Source organism: Protopterus annectens, chromosome 5.part0 (genome assembly GCF_019279795.1).
Source record: "Protopterus annectens isolate FY-2018-M chromosome 5.part0, PAN1.0, whole genome shotgun sequence".
Taxonomy (NCBI): Eukaryota; Metazoa; Chordata; order Ceratodontiformes; family Protopteridae; genus Protopterus; species Protopterus annectens.
The window spans coordinates 286,032,541-286,053,644 of NC_056735.1; the positions used below are offsets into that span (position 1 = coordinate 286,032,541).

At 37.9% G+C, this 21,104-nt stretch overlaps 1 protein-coding gene across 8 annotated transcripts in view; it reads left to right on the top strand.

Annotated features, from left to right (window-relative positions):
• The window catches only part of SH3KBP1 (SH3 domain containing kinase binding protein 1), a 1,961,420-nt gene that overhangs the window by 1,871,977 nt on the left and 68,339 nt on the right, over window positions 1–21,104 (top strand). For 7 of the 8 annotated variants that reach the window (XM_044072267.1, XM_044072266.1, XM_044072264.1 and 4 more), the window contains one exon: window positions 13,457–13,566. In XM_044072267.1, the coding sequence (XP_043928202.1) occupies window positions 13,457–13,566 (110 nt within the window). The remainder of the gene's footprint in view (window positions 1–13,456; window positions 13,567–21,104) is intronic. The other variant, XM_044072265.1, reaches the window with a different exon arrangement.

The following is a 21,104-nucleotide window of genomic DNA, read 5'->3' on the forward strand; positions in this document are numbered from 1 at the left end:
CAATATTCCTCCATCCCTTTAGTTCTTCTGCTCAGCTTTCTTCCCTGAATAGTAACACTTTCAGGTTATAACATTTTACTGGCTTTGTTCTTGCAGGCAGTTTTTCCATAGGACATACATCTAATTTTTCTTAACATATTTCTGCTCCACTGCCTGTCTGTGTCAATCGCTGTCTGACGTTTTGTTTAACTGACTTTCTCTTTTCAGGTCAATACTTGCATTGTTTTTACATTTCTGTGGTGGTAACTGCATTGTGCTTAGCTCTGTAGCTTTCATTGCATTCTATTCAATGCTAATGATGATATCTCTCTGACTATCTTACTATATGATGTGTGGTATATTATTTCAGATTCTAGTATCTCATTTTTTTATCTTTATCATGTGTTTATACCCATTTGGCTAATTAATTTTCCTTTGCTCTAATCTGATGTTTCTAAGTGTCAGTCAGAAGAATGGATCATTCTAACACACTTGATGGTTTATTTTCTTCTCTTTCTCTTTTAAGACTGTCTTTCTGCTGCAGATATTTTCAATCTTTTGCTTCTATCTCTAAACATCCACAGGGCATCACACTGAGATAGAATATTTCCCAGTAGTAATGTCATAGGTTAGTTTGTGTATAATCTGCTACAGTGTGCATTGCCTTTCCTAAGATGGCATGAGACTGCAAATGTATTGGAACATTCTGTTTTTTTGCCATCAGGAACACAAATTTTCTCTAACTTCTGTTACTAAGAACACAGATTTTCTCTACCTTCTGCTTGTTATTCATTTCATGTTTATACCCGTGGTGGTGGTGGTGCTGCGGTAGCATTGTCGCCTCACAGTAAGACACTATGTGGGTTCGATTCTCAGCTAGAGCGTCTTCTGCGTGAAGACATGCGTGAATGGACATACCTTCGTTGAAGGTTGTATGTCAGGGCTGGTAACTTGGCACGTAAAAATCGACTACCAATCATTAGCAGACCAGAGTTCCGCTGTGGCGACCCCTAACCGGGAAAAGCCGAAAGAAGAAGAAGACTCCTACTACACACATATTTATTTATTTTTATTCATTTTACATTTATTTACCAGGATGGTCCGACTGCGACAGTGCCCATTTTCAGTGTAGGCCCGGGGAGAAAAGCTCCAGCCTATGGAAAATCATCACATCAAGTAATAGAAATTATAGACAAAAAAATGAGTAACACATTTACATAATAAAAATGTAAAAACAAAAATATATACATAGTATCAAATAGGACAAGACTTTAAATACTTAAATATAGACAAATATATGGTTGAACTTAATATATGTGGAGGAACATAACATTAGTTAGGAAATTAAGTAGGGAGAATCACTTTGGAAAAGTAGTGCATAGTTAGTAATACTTCCATGGTGAAAGTTGCAGCTAGGAATGTTAACTACTTATAGAGAAGCAGTGTTGTTAAAAGGGATATGTTAACAGAGTTAGTATGTACAGCAAATTGTATGTGGTAATGCTAAGTTAATAACTAACCTGGAGTGTTACATGTGCAAAGCCAGGATTCAAATAAATGCCTTTTGAGAGATATTTTGAAATGATTAAGATTGATTATGGATCTAATACTATGTGGAAGGGTATTCCAGTTTTTAGCAACTAAGAGTAAACAGAGTTGCCTGCTGTACTGGATACTTTGGCTACTTGGAGTAAGTCTTTGTTAGATGATCGAAGACTAAGAATGTTAGGGCAGGGTTGTAGAAGATTTTTTAGGGAAGGTACATTGTCAGGATTGTGCATTACTTTGTGAACCATTATTAATTGGTTATAGTTCATAACATGAGGTTGTTCTAACTAAGAAAGATTTTTTAGGCATTGGCAGTGATGTGTTGAATGTGTGGAATCTGTTGCAAATTTGGCAATCTTATTGTAACATGATTCTAATTTACTCAGTTCTGACTTTTGAGGTTGATAAGTATTGGGGGATGCATATAAGAGTGAGGAAAGAAGGTGGTTCTAGCTATGGCTATTCTTGCAGCGTCTGTTAAGATTTTTTTGTTTCTATACATTGTTTCCATTTTCTTGTGAACCTTTTTGATTGTGTTAGAAATGTGTATGTCAGATTTTAGTCTGTTGTCAATTATAATGCATAATAGTTTTGTTTGGGAATCTGAGAAAATCCTAGTATTATTACTGGCAATGATGTAAAAGTTAGCTCAGAGGTAAGTAGGTTTAGATAGATGAAAGATCATAAGTTTAGTTTTATTAGGGTTGAGAATGAGTTGTGAGTTTGCTAGCCATGTTTCAATATCAGAGAAGGCTTTTTGTGTGACTGTAAGAAGTTGGGTTATTGTGGATGCTGCACATATGAGGGTTGAATCTTCTGCGTATTGTATGATAGATGCATGGCAGGAGGCAGTATTAAGATCATTTATGAATATGCTGAAGAGGAGGGGCCGTAGTATTGAACCCTGAGGACTCCAAGTGTAACAGGAAGGAGTGGGGATAGATCTTGCTTCCATTTCACAACTTGCTGGCAGCTAGATAGATAACTATGGACTGTAAACTAAAATACCCATATTGCCTGAATTCAGTAAATGCCTTTCAAAACTAATATGCATTTCATTGATTGACAGAATACAGATTTTATATAATATCTATCTTATCACATTCCATGTGTACTTCTGTCTCAGAATACATATCAGATATTTGGACAGTCCTAGCTGTGACAGTGTTCTGTTTACTGATAAAATGTTGCATTTTTCCTACATCTGAAGCTTATTAATTCAGCAGTAGGCACATTGTCTTTCAAAAAGAATGCTGACTTATTAGTTACTGGCTTAGGTTTAGAAACACATTTCAATTTTTAAGCAAAATGTTATTTACTAGAAACATTCAGCTGCAGAAATGAGATTTTGGGATCAATTTAATACTTTCTTAAACTAACAGGTAATATTCTTTTAAATCTGTCAACAGTAAACAATTTTATACTGTCTGCATTACCATCAGATTCTAACTGCAGCTTAGTAATATATTTAAAAACATGCTTCAGCTCTAAGTGCGATATCTTTTTCCATTGAGTTTTTTTTAAATTAATAGGCTCATTTCTAAGTCTGCCATGTTTGGATCATTTTCCTCACTTTTTTGAAGTGGGAGTTTTATCTTCTTCTGCAAAACATAGGTATAGGTCCTTCCATATCTCAGGTTTTCCCTGCAAGTTACAGGCATTAAACATCCAACTGTGAAATTTAATAGCTTGCATTTCAGGAGTAACATATGCTGTAGACAAGTTATTTTTTTCACTGTATCATAGTCCAAATAATCTGTACCCTCCATTTCAGTTTGTACACATTTAAAGTATTTTCATTCACTTATAAAGAAATTATTTCTTCCATTCATTTTTGCTCCAGTTCTGTACTATATCATTCAGAAGTAATGTAAACATCGATTAGTAAGACTATATATACTTAATTTGACATCTTCAATGCCGATGATATAAGATGACAAGAAATACCTTTCATGTACCTTTTCAGGTGTGCACATGGCTATCTGCTGTGGACGTTTAGGAGAGAGAGCTTTGCAGAAGATGTTACCTAGTTTTAGAATGCTGAGAATTTGTGTTGCATGCCATCAAACAACTTCTGTCTTTGTGATGCACAGTAGAATTTTACTGGTGAAGGAGAGAACTGTTTTGGTTATTAGCATCATTTTCAGACAGATCCTGATCATTGACGAGTGACTGGATGTCCTTACATCCAGGAGTTTTTCACTCCTTCAAGATATTGCTATTACTGAGACACTAAAGAAACCTAATTCAGTCTCAGGGGCACTGGTATGTACTCCATATGCCTGTGTCCATTCCTGTAGCAGAAAAAAAATCTCCTGCTGAAATCCTTTATTGTAATTTCAGCGTTTCCTACTTAAACCAATACATGTGTAACAGTATTAGGTCATCTGCCAAATTCTGCAGAAACACAAACAAGACATTCAGTTCTTCCAGTAGCAGATACCAATTCTTGATTCATGAAGGATCTAGGGCAGCTTAGTAAAACTGCCTCTGATGCACCCACCATCACTGAAAACAGCACAGTGAAGAGATGATTTCTGAAAAACTGAAAATCATTTGTTTTACAGCAACCTCTGACATCTTTTTTTTGCCCTGCAGAGGACTTTTTCTCACATACTACATAACCAAATACTATTTATAACCATCTTCTATAATGTTGTAGTGTGTGTTTGTATGTGTGTGTATGCATAGATAGATATATAGCTAGATAGCTGTGAGTGTCTCATCAAATATTAAGGAGTGAATGTTCAAACAGCAATCACTTTAGAGAAAATTTAATATGTGTCCTGATCTCAAACTGAAGGACCTTTTTCACTTTGATGAAGCAGATCCTTTTGTAATTTCAGGTAAAATATTTTGTTGAATTAACCTTCAACAGTATCATATGACCCAATTCCTGAGTTTGTACATTTCATTTTAACATTTTTTCACCTTTCTTTCTTTTTTTTAACTAGACAGGCGAGCTTATTCACAGAAATAATTTTCAGGCATGACTTAGTTAAGGGTTAATAACATATCACTAAAATCCATCTTACTAAACTTTCTCTGCTGAATTTATTTGTCTTAAACCTGGCAAACCTGAACTATTGTAATAACATGGGGGTACATCCCTGGACTCCTTCATCACCGTCTTAATTTGATATAATGCATGCAGTGTTCTAGCATCTTGAACTAGTTTATTAAAGCATGCACTAAAGACATCTCATGTATTACTTTTTAGTTTTCAGTTGTTGACTGGGTTAGACCAGCTAGGCACTTTTCAGAGGAAACCCAATGTGGTATTTATACAACTAGGAGGACTTTTGCCAGAGTATTAGAGAACATACTCTTTTTGATAGATGCTGTGAAATCTTTTACATTAACCTGTGCTACCACCAGCTCAGGTCAATTGAGTCATGGTTTAATATCTCATCCAAAGGAGGATACACTGTGGAATGCAGCACCCCTGTTATGCTGCACTACAGTGTCAACAATCCATCTACCTGTTGTGGGAATTGAACCCATACCCTTCTGCTCCAAAGGTGAGTGGGCTACCTGTTGTGACACTGACCTAAAAGCCAGGGTTTGGCAAACTACAATTTTACTCTTCTGAATTTAAACAGGTGTCACTCATCTGAGTCTTTTTTTTTCTTTTGAGGGAATTCTGCTTTTCCCCCCTTTTCCCATTAATACAGGTTAAAATGGAAAACACAAAAATGTAAACTATAGTAGACAAACAAATAAGTAATCTAATTAAGATATCTTTCTTTTAACCAATAAAAATAGGATATCAGCTGTTCAGTTGGCTCAGAGTGATAAAGCCCTCACAACAGCTCAGGCAACCCAAGTTTGATTAATGGCTCAGGTGCTTGAGGGTACTATTAGGTGAGCTGGGGGTGAACATACCCATCATTGAGGTAATCAGTATAGTAGTCATTTAAAGGGGGTGTGATAGCATTTCAGACTGGAGAGGAAGTGAAAAAGTGGGAATAAAAAGTATGAAAAGAAGTGGAATAGGAGTTAAGGTAAAAGAAAATGAGTTAAATGCCCTGGCAGTAGCTGCTGGTCACACCCAGCTGTCTAATTTGTTTTGAATGAGGAAAAAAAAACTCATCACTGCCGTAATCACAGTATTGTAGGTCAGCTATATTTTGCAGACATCTGTTGCATTTAGTTATCATTTAGTATAGATTATTACATCGAAAATTACAGAAATTTGTATGATTTGTTTTTAGGTAGCTTTCCCAGTTGAACATATTTTTCCTTGGCAGTATTTAAAAAAAGGTGAAATGTCCATTTGATAGCATTCAAAACTCACTATTTAAAAGTCAGGTACTATCTCATGTAATCACCCTGCATGTGTATCTCTCAACTGTCCAGATTTTTGCAGAATGTCCAGATTTTTGCCTCATATTTTTGGTCTGTTCCTGATAGAATTTGTGGTTTTCTGGATTTCTGTGGCACATCGTTCAATTCTCGGCTGGAGTGCCTTCTATGTAGAGCCTGCATGTCCTCCCCGCGGTTGAGTGATGTTAAAGACATGCAGGTAGGTGCATGCGTGAATGGGTGTGCCTTCTTTGAAGATTGGGCTGGCAACTCGACACTGTAAAAATCCACTGCCAATCATTAGCGGACCGGAGTTTCGCTGTGGTGACACCTAACCGGGAAAAGCTGAAAGACACTACATTGGCAAAGACTGAATTCACTAAATAATGACAGGCACTTGAGTTTCAGACTTCACATCCTTCAGAAAATGCATGGTAATACAAAATCTTTTTTTTAACAACATTCTACGTTTATGAGAGCAATAGTTAAAATTTGTCCCTGTTTATGGAGCTTTGTCCCCCCATTATTTTTGGCTTTGTCCAGATTTTTTGTGCTAAGAGGTTGACAGATATGGCCCATGTTACATTATCTTTTCCAGCAGTCTCTACACATCTGTTAACTTATTGTTGTACATCTGGAGGAAGTTATCATATAATCTGGCTCCTGCTTTAGATGCTCTATCTTATTGAGATTCTGTGAGAGTGAAGCTCAGACTGTCTACTGACACAGTGCCTGAGGTGGGTGTGACAACCCACCTTATCATTACAATGATATTCACAAAGAATTGGAAACATCGCAGTCTTAAAAAGCTGAGTTGATTAGTTCTTTATAGCACATATCTGGACAGGAGCTTGTCTTCTTACAAGAGATCTTCAACTGCAATGTTCATCTAATGATTCATCATTTATACAGAAAAACATCTACAAAGTGAATGAAGTATGGAATGCTTTTCCATGTGTTATTACTGTAACACAGTGTGCATTGTAAGCATGGATCACGTATCTGATGGCATTACTTCTTACTATTGCAGTTTTGTTTTAACAGCACATTAACACTATAATCAGTTGCTCCCCCACAGTGCTGATGAAAATGAAGAAGGCTGTCAGTATTTTTCAGAAAAGGGTATGTGAGTTAGCCGAACGCATAGTGTAAGAGGTTAAACTATAGAGTTCTACTGTCAAGCAGTTTCATTGGAAATAGTTACTTGTAGTGCAACATTGTCATTTAATGCAAATTTCTAAGACACATGTACAGTACACATGCATGCTGATAGGGGCAATATGAAAGATCGACTACTGTTATCTGTGACTGTCTTGAACATTGTACCTGCTGTATCTGAAAAGTACTTGTGCTGGAATATCCAAGATGTCTGTTATCGTCATGTACATGCAGTAGCATTTTCATTAATGAGCGGCTCTACTATTGTAAACTGTAGAATGCTTTGCTTCTTTTTCCATTTGTAAGTCTGTGCCACCTTCCCAAGCCCTAGAAGCTGTGAACCTGTGGCAGTCTTCGGCCTTTCTATACTGGCTATCTCCTGTAGAATAAATATCCTGTGCGCTTAGGGCTTATCATTTTTATTTAGAAAGTGGCAGGGTTTGTGCCTCCCTTTTCATCCCTTGCACAGAATTTCAGTGGTCATCAGTGTGACACAACAAAATGTGTACAAGCATTACTCCTTATGATAAAGCAAACAGCAAAACATAGAATGGCATTAGAATGTGTAACTCTGTTCCTGGACATGTTTGAGATATATTTTCATGCTTTATTTAATATAGCACTGGTGATTCTGGCTTCAGAAGTCAGCAAAGGGTTATTGTGTAGTTTTGCAACTGCATCATTTCCAGTTACATTAAAATAACATTTTTGTGAAATTTTGCTTAAATATACTAACAGTAGACCTACCAATAAGACATACTGCAGTAAATGAGTTGTTGTTGTTGTTTGTCTTTCGACTTTAGGGGTCGCCACAGTGGAATTCCGGTCCACTAATGATTGGCAGTAGATTTTTACGAACGCCAAGGTGCCAGCTCAACGTTCAACTTTCAACGAAGGTATGCCCATTTGCGCATGTCTTTCGAACTCCCAACCAACTGCGGGGAGGACATGCAGACTCCAGCACAGAAGTCACTCCCTGCACTCTAGCCGAGAATCGAACGAGAGAACCTCTTGCTGTGAGGCAACAATGCTACCGCTGCATCACCGCGGATACTGCAGTAAATGAGTAACAGGGTGATTTTTATTGCATACATTATACAACCTCTCAGAGATATTAAAAAGATGTAGATCTGATGTAGCAAAAAGTATTCTAAGGACTAATCCAACAAGAGAATGGAGAAAAGTTGAAGGAGATTTTGCCAGTAGGGATGACTGCAAGTACGGGTACAAAGAATAGACAAGATGGGACTAGAATTTACTGGAAGAAACTGGGAAAGGAACCATAATTCTGGGAGCAAATAACTAGAGATGGAAAGGTAATAGAATGGGGTGAGGCCAAGAAGATATTTGGACTGCAGGCTAGAGACTGCCTTCTCTACCAGGGATTAACATCAGAGTATAGGTAAAGAGAAAGGGATAGTGGAATCCTAAGTAAAAGACCTGCTCTAGTAAAGTTTTTAGTCGAATCTAAAACAGAAGTTGCTATTACAAAAAGGATAATTAGTAGGGTATGTAAATATTGTGATACATAAGAATCAATCAGAGGAGGTTAGAAAGAATTGGGAAGGTATACTGAATAAGCGATTTAGAAGGGAACAATGGGAAGACATATGTATGGCTGCCAAGTATATAACAAAGTCTAGAAGGTTTAGGATTCTTGCTTAACAGTGTTTGCATAGGTATTTTTATACCTCAAGCAGACTTCAAAGAATTTTTCTCATGTAAGTGGCAAATGTTGGAGGTGCAACTGGGAAAAATATGTTTTGGGAGTGTAATGAGCTGGCAGAGTTTAAAAATTCCTTACAGAATACACTGTCAGAAATATTGGATGGGCAAATGGGTGTAACTAAGAAAACTATTCTTTTCAACTGGGACATAGGATCTGAATTGCCTAGACATAGTAAGGCCTTATTAAGTTTAATTCCAGTGACTGCCAAAAAAGCACTTTGCTAGGAGATGGAAATCAAAATTGAAACAAACTACATTTCAGATATTACAAATTGTAACAGAGATAAAAGAATTGGAAGTTGGATCTTTAGAAAATGGAAGGAGCAAAATGTACATGTAAATAAATGGAAACTGTGGAAAGAATGCATGCAGAATAATGTTCAGGAGGAGTGAGGTTTAAAGGAAGGTAGGATTTGAGCAATTTATGCATAAGATGTATAAGGTATATAACTGGAAACATGCTAATATGTTTTGTTTTCTTTTAAATTAATGTTTGCCTAAGTTTTTAAGAGTTAGTTTAATAAAGGTGTTTAAAAAAATATCTAGATCTGCCCATACTTGACTTTTTCTTTTTTTTTTGTTTGTTGAGATGTGCTTCTTATGTTGAAATAATCTTTTTTATTATTATTACTATTATTATTAATATTTTCTGGAGTCCATTAAATAGATATAGAAGAAAAGCTCAAAACTACAAAAGTGTATTACATCTTGAAAGTAGACATTGTGACTTTTATATGCATGACAGTTTCTTTTTATTTTCATCAAATTACTTGAATATGGTACCATAAATTGAGGTTGGATTATTCAAAGACCAGTGGCACCCAATAGATAACTTTCTGTAGAAACATTTTTTGCATGGGAGGGTGTCAGTCACTAGCATCCCCATGCAGGAGAGTGTACTCCCTGTATCTGTACCTTTATTATTAACACAACTTCATCTGAGGTTACTATACCTTGGGGGGGGGGGGGTGAGTAGTTTAAAAATGGTTTCTGTGGAAACCCGTTCAGTCTGTTGGACATAATCAAATGGGCATTGTCTAAGCCATTCTTGATCAAAGAAAACAAAAAGTTTCCTTGTGGTCATGTACACATTAGCTGTTTCCTGTAGCACTTTGTCTGGTAGTCTGGATGTGTGCTTCTGTTTCATCCATAATTTGTTTGGTGGCATGTTTGATGTTGGCACACTGTAAGTGATAATGTGGTAGTTATCGAAGGAATTCTACTGATTAATTTTAGAAACAGTTGTATACTTGTCATCATACCTTACATTAATTAGGCAAGTGCATTTGTTCTATATTTGGGCAGCTGTTGCTTTAAGGCATTTGCATTTAGGTTTCTCTTCTGTTCCTTTTTATCTCTCATGTGAGAGTCTTCATAATCCAGAAAAGTGTTTTTATTTTAACACACTTGTGTTGTTTTCTTGGATTGACAGCCTAGTGTGTTACTCTAATGGTAACCATTTAAAATGCCTCTAATACATACTAATTAAGTTGAAACTCTTATGTGCTTGCACTTTTTTGATGCATTGTGACTGCGCTGTAACTGAACTGCAACTGTTGTTTGAGAAAGTAACTTCCTGTGTTCCATTATTCGAGACACTATCGTCCTGTAGTAAGCATTGTTCGAAGCACTGATGTCCTGTAGCAATAATGTGATGTGCTGCATTATTCGAGGCAGTAACGTTCTGTAGTAATAATGTGTTCCATTATTCGAGATAGTAACTTCCTATAGTAATAATGTGTTCCATTATTCGAGACAGTATCGTCCTGCAGTAAGCATTATTCGAGGCACTGACGTCCTGTAGCAATAATGTGATGTGCTGCATTATTCGAAGCAGTCACTTCCTGTAATAATAATGTGAGCCATTACTTGAGCCAGTATTTTCCTGTAGTAAGCATTATTCGAGACACTGACGTCCTGTAGTAATAATGTCCTGCATTATTTGAGGCAGTGACATCCTGTAGTAATATTAATTGCAGTTGTGCTGTCAAATAGTTACTCACTAACAAATGCATTAGTTACTGCCTGTTTTTGATTTACATTTTTATTCTGATTTTGCATCTGTTTAGGTAGTTGTGTTTTCAAAGTAATTATTAATACTACTGAAGAGAGCTACTTTGTATGCTTTGTAAGAAAACAAATTCTTGTTAAGGAGTACTTAAGAGTTTGATACTTCTAGTCTAGATTTTAAGGATTTTTAAGTGGCATGAATTTCTGAATATGTAAGGTGTACTAGATCATTAAATTGCTTAAAAAACTTTTAAGATTCAGAATTAATAATGTAGATTCTAAACATTTAGATAAAAAGTTTTAGGGAAGCATTTATAATCTATTGGATTTACTCTTTATTATTGAAAATACGATTAGAAGCTAAATCAGATTAAATCATTGCCTGCCACTGCTTCATTTTATCAATTAAAAGCATGATTGCATTTAAAAGGCTGATAAATAAATTTAACTGCTCAGTGTTAACAATTTTCCTTGTTTTCAGAAAACTCTTGTTATGGTATAATCCTGGGAATAGCTGTAAATCATAAAAAAGTTGAAAATTAATAAAAGTAAGTTATAGTAAGCTATTAGTTAATACTTCATCAAAAATGCCTACACTAGTGATATTGAGTAATAAAGCCTTGGCAAAATATTTGGCTATTGGTCCAGGCGACCTGAGTTCAGTTATCAGCGACAATGTTTGACAGCACGAGCAGGGAGGATGGTGGTTCTACAGGCGACCTGAGTTCAGTTAGCAGCGACAATGTTTGACAGCACGAGCAGGGAGGATGGTGGTTCTACAGGCGACCTGGGTTCAGTTAGCAGCGACAATGTTTGACAGCACGAGCAGGGAGGATGGTGGTTCTACAGGCGACCTGGGTTCAGTTAGCAGTGACAATGTTTGACAGCACGAGCAGGGAGGATGGCGGTTCTATTCTGCTTGTGCTTCTGCTGTGCCGTGATAGCCTCCACTGCACGGAAGAGGCATGGCAGGATGCAAGAAGCCAGTGCAAGGAGGACATGTGTGTGGCTGCCCAAGTCAGTGATGATAGCCCTAGCTGGCACATGTGTCGGAGCATACATGCATGCAGAAAAGGGCGAAGGTGGTCCTTGTGGTATTGCAAGTGTTCAGATCACCACCAAAGGCTGGCCAGCCATTCATAATGAAAAACACTGTTACATCCAGAATGTTGGCAAGAGCACAAGCAATCTTGACGTCTGCCTTCATGATGAAACCCCCTGTAATCCCAGTGAATCTAGGAATTCCCACCACTGGAGAATGAATTGATGTCCAATAGAGGAAGGCTTGATAGCTAGTAGGCAAAAAGGAACAAAACTATTCACTAAAAATGTTAAATTGAAAATGTGATTTTAGATTGAAGAGCAGATTTTAAAAATAAATTATAATTATTCATCAGATATGTTGTCTTACAATAACATCTGCATACTTTCTTCTATCTGAATATTTCTGTATCTGTTGTTTCTTATCGTTGTTACTTTTTTATATGGCGAGTGTTTCCAGAGAATGGACACAGTATCCACTTATGCTGTACTGACAAACCCATAAAAAGGGCAAAACATTCCATGTCTACAACTAGTGGAGTTTAGCTTTGTTGGCCTGAATGCATCAGTATAATCTCTTAAAAAGTAAGAAGTCTATTGGCATTCAGAAGCCATGGAGCTGAAACACTTGTCCTTAAGGGGTCACTTGCCTGTATCCCATGGGCCTCCTTCAAAGGAGTTATAAGGTGTTATACACTATTGACTGTAGTTTGCCTGTGTTTTTCTGTTGCTTTTTGCTTATGTGACTTTTCTGTGTGACTTTTTCAGTTGTGTTTTGGATGATATTTGGAATATTTTCCAGTCACCCTGGTATTATGGATATCAGGCTTTTTTATAAGCTGAATATTTCCAGAGAATGGCCACTATGCATGTATGCTGAATTTGTTAGTCCATAAAAAGGGCAAAACTTGTCATGTCTGTAGTTAGTGGGGGGGGTGGGTTCTTTATTGTCCAAATTCCATGAATAAAGACTTGAAAAGTAAAAAGTATGTGGGCATTCAAAAGCCATGTAGGTGGAACACTCGTATACCCTTATGTGGTCATTTTCCCATGAGCCTCTTTGGTAGAAGCGTATTGACCAGTCAAAATCCTTCTTTGCATGGCACTTTCTGTTGTTTTTGCCTATGCAGCTTTTCTGTGTGACCTTTTCACTTGCTTTTTTGGATATTCTTTTTTGTGCCTGTAAAACTGGCCTAATGTGTTATCTGACAGCAGAAATGCTAATCTTTAAGTTGGTGTTCGTGCCACTCTTTTACTTACGTGCGCTGTCTGTTTGTTTATACTTAAACATGCTTAACACTATGACTGAACAGATCCACGAGGACCTGGTTTCTTATCTAGCAGTTACATGTGAAATACATGTTACTGTCAGTTTACAAACTACCAGAATTTATACGTCCATATATAGGCATCAGCTTGTAAGTTGTTTTTTAAAAAAAGGAGCAGGTCACATTGCTTAAGTAATTAGAGTACTCTATGCTTCTTGAATTTCTAGCATTTCTTTAGTAATGATGGAGACGTAACGTAATTCTACTAAATCTTTATTTTGCAGTTGGCTACATACTAAACAATTAAAGCATTTTTATGGTCCTAATGTTAGTATTTATTTTGTCTAGAATAAGTAACTGTGAATTTTGTCTCATAAGAGTTATTTAATGAATCTTTCTTTTATATCATTGTATTTTAGACTTTGAAGGCTTTGACTCCATAGTATCAAGTACTGAGAAACTTAATCATCCCACAGCATCTAGGCCAAAAGCATCTGGAAGGCGACCACCATCGCAGGTATTTACTTCTGTAAGTAAAGATAAGCCCATCACTGAATTCCAACATTAATCATCTCATTGTGTAAAGTAGGCAATATAAAACTGAATTATTTATTTATTTGTCTGTTTATTTATTAGCCATTTACTTTTGGGAAAGTCCAGCTGTGCAAATTCCCTTTTCAGCAGTGTATCTGGGAGAAAAGCACTATATAAATTTCACAGACAGTATAAGCTAACAATAAAATATGTAGCAACAAATATTGCACACAAAATATACTACATAACACTGAGCCATATATAGTTTAATAGTTGATCACCATGTTAAGTATAGTATACAATGTTTAGAGAATGCTAAGGTCACACGTAACTAATGAATGTTCTGCATTATTTTACACTTTATGTGTAAAGTCATGTGGACATTTTAGTACACAGACAGCTGATAATGCATATGCAAGTTTTATGCAACCAGTTATTAATCTGAGACATTTAACAGGAGAGAAAGTGCAAGAATTTTGTGATATTTACTTGATTTGGCTGCACAAGGCTACATTACTTAGTAATGGTGGTGGTACAAAAGAACCGGATTGTTTTGTTGATAGCTATGCTTTCACTGCGATTTTAAATTATAGCTAGGAAATGATTAGAATAAGAAGGTGGCTTAGTGATGGAGGTGTTACAAGTGCAAAACCTTTTTGTTGATGGATATATTTTCCAAGTGGTTTTAAACAGAAGATGCAATTAGATATTTATTACGTTTGCTTGGAGAAAGTTCCACAGTTTAGCAATGTATACAAAGTATAGGCAGTCACCATTATGATTTTTTAGATGTTTGAAAAAGCACTAATTGTTGGTTCAGTGAACACAGTTCTCTGTGAGGGGAGTGCCAGATTAATACCTGGCTGGTGGCAGAGCATCTATTTTGTTTGTATAGGATGATGTGGGTGTATAGGCTTGTATATTAGGTAGCTCAAGCTAGTTAGGGACTGAGATGCAAGACAGTCGAATTTAGTTAATGTGGTTACTTGCAAACTGTGCAGTTTTATTATATGATTGCTCCAGATTGGCTAGCTGAGAGGACTGTAGGTCAGTCAAAATTAACAAGGCATACAGGAGACTAGGGAGTAGATATACGGAGTGGATATATTTGAGGTACAGCCTTATGTGCATAGTTCATAGGTTCATTGGTGTTTACTAGGTTAACCACCACTAGGGCCCTTATAAGCCTAGCCATGCAACCCAAATGTTACCCAGAAATTTGATTTTTATAGGTGGTGATTTACTGACTGTCTCTGTCCATCAGAGAATTAGGAACAAGACCAGGCTGAATTTCCGATTACCCATCCATTGTTCCATGTTGCATTTAAAAAGGGATAGGGAGGAACTCTGCTTCACATGGATGGGGAGTCTGTTCCAGAGAATGGCAATTCTCTTTGAAACATGTCTGTCTCTCCAACATGTCCTATTTATGTTGCAAGCAAAATTTAGGTCTTTTAATGTAGTTCTGATACTGTTTGTTTTACAGATGACCAGAAGGTTCATCAAAACAGGGTCCAGGGATGCTGTGTATGCCAGGCAAAGATCACCTCTCAGAAGTCTGTATGATACTAAATAAAGGGTCAGAGCTTTGAGACAATCAGCAAAGGACATTGTGTTTACTCCCTGTATACTTTTTGTAGGAACCTTTGTGGATATTCCAGTTGCAGCATGTGTCTGATCAGGCACATACCAAAGGGGGCATTATACTCGAGGGCCAAGTACAGTGGCATAATGATGTCTCTAGACCTACATTTCATGCCATTGCTTCTAAGTTCAACAACACAGAGGGGCATTCTTACTGTTGGCTGGAACAGTCTACTGTCTTGGAGACATGCTGGTTGAAGGCTAGGTTACTATCTACATAACTTCCCAGATCTCTGACTAGTGATTCAACTTTTAAAGGTGTTTCATTGATGACATAGTTACCCATGGTGGTAAACTTCCCAAAAGGTATTATAATGCATTTCTTGGTACTGAGTTTTAAGCCATGCCTTTGTCACCTAGCGTTTGTCTGTGTTAGACCTTCCTGAAGGGTGTTTTCATCTTGGAGGGATTCAGTAACTGCTCCAAGTTTGCAATTATCTGTGAACTTGGTCAGCCAAAGGCATTTGACATTGGCCTTGACTTCTGAGAAGTAGATGCCAAAGAGAGTGGACCCAGCACAGAGCTCTAGAGGACACCATTAGTGACTGGCCTCTTTGTGGCGGTGGCTTCACTGATTCTAATCTCCTGGGTCCTTTCAGTGAACCAGCTAGCTATCCAGTATGTTATAAAGAGGTTTATACATAGTTCCATAAGTTTGCTGAAAATTCCTAAGTGGGTGTTGTATCAAATGCTTTAGCCAGACCTAGAAACGCAGTATGCACCATTTTCCCCTCATTCATTCTTTGCCTTGGTGACTTTTCAAAAAAGTTCACCAGATTCAGTAGGCATGATCTTCTTTTGTTAAAGCCAAACTAGAATGAAGCCACTGTCTGGAGGTCTCCTATGTCTTTGCTGGTAATTTCCATGATAATGCTTTCCATGGTTTTGCAAATAAGACTAGTCAGACTAATGGGTCTATAGTTTCCAGGATATGTTGAAGGTCCTCCCTTATAAAGTGGGATAACCATTGCAGTCCTCCATTCATGTGGCACAAAGCCTGTTTTAAGAATGTAGTTAAATAATGACTCCAGGGGTCCCAATAAGTTATATTTTAGACTGTTCAGAATGCATCCTGGGATCTTATCAAGGCCCACTGAGGGCATGTTCTTGGGTTTAGTGAGTGCAACCAGTACATGCTCCCTAGTTATAGTTGGAGGGGTAATGTTTGAGGATATTTTTGAGGGGATGGTGTGGCTGAGAAAGGGGTAAACATGGAACTGAATTTGTCTGCTGGCATAATGTATTGCCAGGCTCAGTGAATGTGGCACCATTAACCACCAATTCAGCACATCGCTGTCTGCTGCCCTTGAGTTTTCTGTCACAGCTATAGAAGGCTTTATGGTTACCTTTCAAGTGGGAGGCTGTCTTAACCCCAAATGGGTCTATATTAAAATCTCGAAGTTACGGAACATCGAATACAATATGGTCGACACCATATTGTCAAAATTCCGTAACTTCGAAATTAAAAAAAAAAATTTAAACTCGAAAAACTTACCTGAATAGATTTAAGCAGGGGGGGCAAGCCACCCTACACCCCCCACACCCCCCGCTACTTAAATATACCAACTCCCAGGTCGCACTTCACTGTAGAGTGGTGCAGAAAAGGGAAGACTTCCCTTTTCTGCACTGTATTCCGATCTCGGAGTTGGTATATTTAAGTAGTGAGGGGTGTGGGGATGCAGGGGGCTTGTCCCCCTGCGTAAATGCTTTAGTTTTTTTTTTGTTTTAATATTTTTTTTTAATAGATTTCGATGGTTTAATACTTCGATGCATAAAGTTCGATCTTTATGCATTCGAAGTATTAAAACTTTGAGGTTTTAATATAGACCCCCTCAAAGTTGGCTTTGCCTGACCTAATTAGCCATCATAGTTGCCTGTTTACTTTGATGAGAAAGTTTCTATCTTTATGTGAATTACCCTTTCAGATTTTTGTCATAATTTCTTTTCTTTTGTTGTATTTCCCATTTCATTTCAGATGCCACCAGGGTGGTTTGTTTCTAGGGCTAGTCCTAGGCTTACTTCTGATAGGTACAGCAGTCTCTATGCAGCCATTGACATGGTTGTACAGAGTTTCTGAGAGTAATTCAGTATAGGCTGCTATGTTCTCTGAATTTGGAGGGGCATTGAATTTTGACAGTCAGTCATTTAATAAAAGGTAATTTGCCTTGGAATAGTTCCTAACTTTTATTGGTTTTAAAGGGATTATGGGGTTGATTTTTGAAGGAGACAGTTTTATGATTAGACCTTATCAGGGAAGATGAGACATGGGGGTTGGGGTGGGGAGTACAGTGCTCTCCCATATTTGTAAGCATGAGGTCCAGTATGTTGGAGCCTGTAGGGGGTGTATTCACTATTTGGTCAAGGGTGCTTGTATTTATGAAGTCTAGGAATCTCTGTGACTGTAGATTTGAGTGGATTCCCAGTCTATAGAGGGGCAAGTAAAGTCTCCCATGAGTAGGGTGTTAGGTTGGATGGTACATGTCTCCAGTAGGTCCAAGTATGTATTGTGAACTTCTTGGGACATGGAGGGTGATCTGTAGCTGGCTGGGATATAGTATGGGATTTTGTCTATGGTGATCTGCACATGGAGGAACTCCAGCACGTCACCCTGTTTAACCAACTTACAGGTGTGCTTGTTACTGATGTATATTGAGACACCTCCTCCTTTAGCCCTTGTCTGTGCAGTCACTGGTTTAAGAGTGTGGAAGGTACTGAAACCTTGCACTGCCAGGGTAGTAGCTGCCTCTTTAAACCATGTCTCGATAGCTGCACAGATGGCTATATTCTGCAGTGTGAGGAGGGCTTGAAGGAAGTGTAGTTTTTTATTTAGGCTCCTGGCATTGAGCAGTAACACTTTGAGGTTCAATTGAGTTGATCTTGCAATGTTAGTAGCTTTGTCAATTTGACACACCCTAAAAAAGGCAGTATTTAGGTGGATACATTTTTAGTCGGTATTTTAAAGCATTAAGGGGGAGGTGCAGACCATACTTGGCAAAGCAACATGGTCTGTTAACCCTGTCCTCCCACGCTGACAAGTATTGGATTCCCTTAGAATGACACCAGAAAGACAGTCAGTTGTTGAAATCAATCATTTTTTGCTCATTTTGTGGCATCATCTTCAGTGATGGTAATAGACTGCACATTGCCAGGCTCGTACCAGCCTGAGACACATAGTCTGAAAGCTCCATAATGTCTCTCTTCATATAGTCCAGGGAGGTACATCTCAGGTCATTTACACCTACATGGACTAGGATGGCGTCATACTGGTACCTGTGGTATATTGACTTGAGTGTGTCCGTGATTTGGCGTACTCTGGCTCCAGATAAGATAACTATGTAACAAGAGTCCTGGAAAGTGTGTTTGCTTACTTTAGGGGATTAGTATTTGGTTCTCCACTAAAAGTGACAGTATGTGTGGTGTTAGGTGCTGTTTTTTTTCTGAGTGCCTTTGGTTTTGCTGAGGCATAGTTTTGACAATGGGTGAATTAGGCAAATGTTGTTTAGGATGATTGCCTTTAAGTGTCTCAGCATACATTAGTCTATGTGTGCATTTTGTACTGTGTCAGGTGGGTGTTATGTGCATGGTTTTGACAACCTGGTGTGCACCTGTATGTGAGAGTTTAGCTTTGAGTGGGATTGTGTAAGTACACTTCTTGCCTACTGTGTCTTCTTCTTTAAGGATTAAGTGGTTGTAAGTAAACATGAGCCAATTGCAAGTTTGCTACATTGTCTCAAGATGCCCATAACCACCAAGCTGAAAACAGAGAAATTTGAAAATTGCATATCCATACTGTCTGGTCCTTTAATTTGTGAGCTACAGGTGAGTGAGGTATTGGGGTTAAAAGGCTATTAAGGGTGCTTTATCGGAGCAGATTATACTAAACAGTACTAAATTCTACTAACTTTAATGTTTACACAAAACTGACCTGCTCTAAGCTTGTTGGCTTACAAGGTATTTGCAGTATATTGCAGCATTTCAGGGTACAGTTTTATGAACCATTTTTTCTAGGTTTTGCTACTGTACAGGGCACTGCTAACCCATTCAAACACGAAAAATTTATAGCAACACAGAAGAAACAAAAAAGTAGCTAATGAGCCCTATGGCCAGTAAACTGACTACACTATGAGATAGACCAGGCAAACACCTCCTGCCACAAGATGAATAAACCCAGTCGTCCTAATGAAAAAACACCATAGAAGTGATCCAGAAGTGCAGTGCTGCCACAAACCACTTAACTTGCCAATTTCAAAACAGTCTTACAGCAGTAACAGTGCGAGGAAGAGCAATTTCTTTTTACCAAAAAAATAAAAAAATAAATAATCAGTGAAATGCACACATACAGTCAGGAAATAGTAGTGATCACTCAACATAACTTAAATGCAGTTTAGCAATCAAAAGTACTTACCTCTCCCTGAATGGCACAGGATACAAGTAAAACACGTCTGGATTGCAGGCTAGACTCCATGATTTACTGAGCTTCTAGAAAATGAGCAGGAGACAGCATGTAATAAAGGAGGTTTAGTCAAGAGCAATACTGGGTGGGCACTCAGCATCTTGGGTCTATGGAAAACAATGCGTGGGAAGAGTACATAAGTAGCTTGTGCAACAATCAATAGCAATGAAAGAGGGGAGGGAGGGACTCTAGAAATCAGATAATTGATAAGGGGTGGAGAGCAGAGCCACCGCCTTATAAAACCACAACAGTGGAAGGGTTGGGAAGAGCAAGCAGGCTAGCTGAAGAGGCGCACAATCAAATAAAAGCAATATTGGACCTTTTTCAGGAACTTTAGCTTAATGTATTAGTGGGGGATGGGGCAGACACAGAATGTAACTTTAAGCAGGTAAAAGATAACTAGAATATAAAAGCACTGAAGTACAAACTGGATCAGAGACCATTCTCTCACTACTGACCTTCTGTTACAGTTTAAGGCATGAGACTATGCAGAAATGTACCAGTAACACTGTTTATGGAAAAAATGCAATAATAAATGATTAAGGCTCAAAATCTCACAGGAGTACACAGTTCAGACACAACTGTGAATTAAGCTACAAGTGTATGTGCCAGCAGCAGAGTTTAAAATACATTCATAGTAACAGTGGAATGGGTATGGACTGAGCACCAGCTGTCAAAGGACCACCCAGAGGGTTGAGGTGGATAGATGTGTTTGGTATTCGATCTTCAGTAGTGGCTTTCTATCAGACATAAAAGTCTAACATTGTTAAAACAGAAAACAGTGTTCATCCCGTGATCATATGCAGGAGTATTAATAATGAAGAAGCAGATCTAGTTCAGTTAAGACTTGAAATACCTTACAACTAATACCTGCACTACAGAATGACACATGCACATAATGTCATAGACCACAACATTCCACAGCACCCAAATAGATTTTTTATGCAGGAACGACACCACCAGTGATTGGGATTTTCCCTCAAATCCCCACTGTGTAAATGTCCAAATGCAGAGGTCATGCAAACTCGTAGTAAAGAAAAAAGTAAATTAAAAATCACAGTGTACCATTTCTCTGTAATCCAGGATGCTTTACATCAGAGTCAGTACTTAACACAGAAAACACCTTCTGTGAAAAACTATTACCCAGTACACTGAAACACTAGCAGTCCAACACTTCCCAAAAACATATACAAATTTCTGTCAAACTTTCCATGGCAAACAATGTTTTATGTGCAGGAATGTGTGTACATCTCCCTGATGTTCATGGGGTATTGGCTGAGCTGATAGTGGGATTAGGGGTTCTTCTTGTTAAACCAGGTCTAGAACATACCTTAATAGCAACCTATCCTAACATTATTGTCCATTTGTTTTGTTTGCCAGAGTATGTGTTAACAGCACATATAAAGTTTGATATTCGCCTGTTTTACAACTTACCG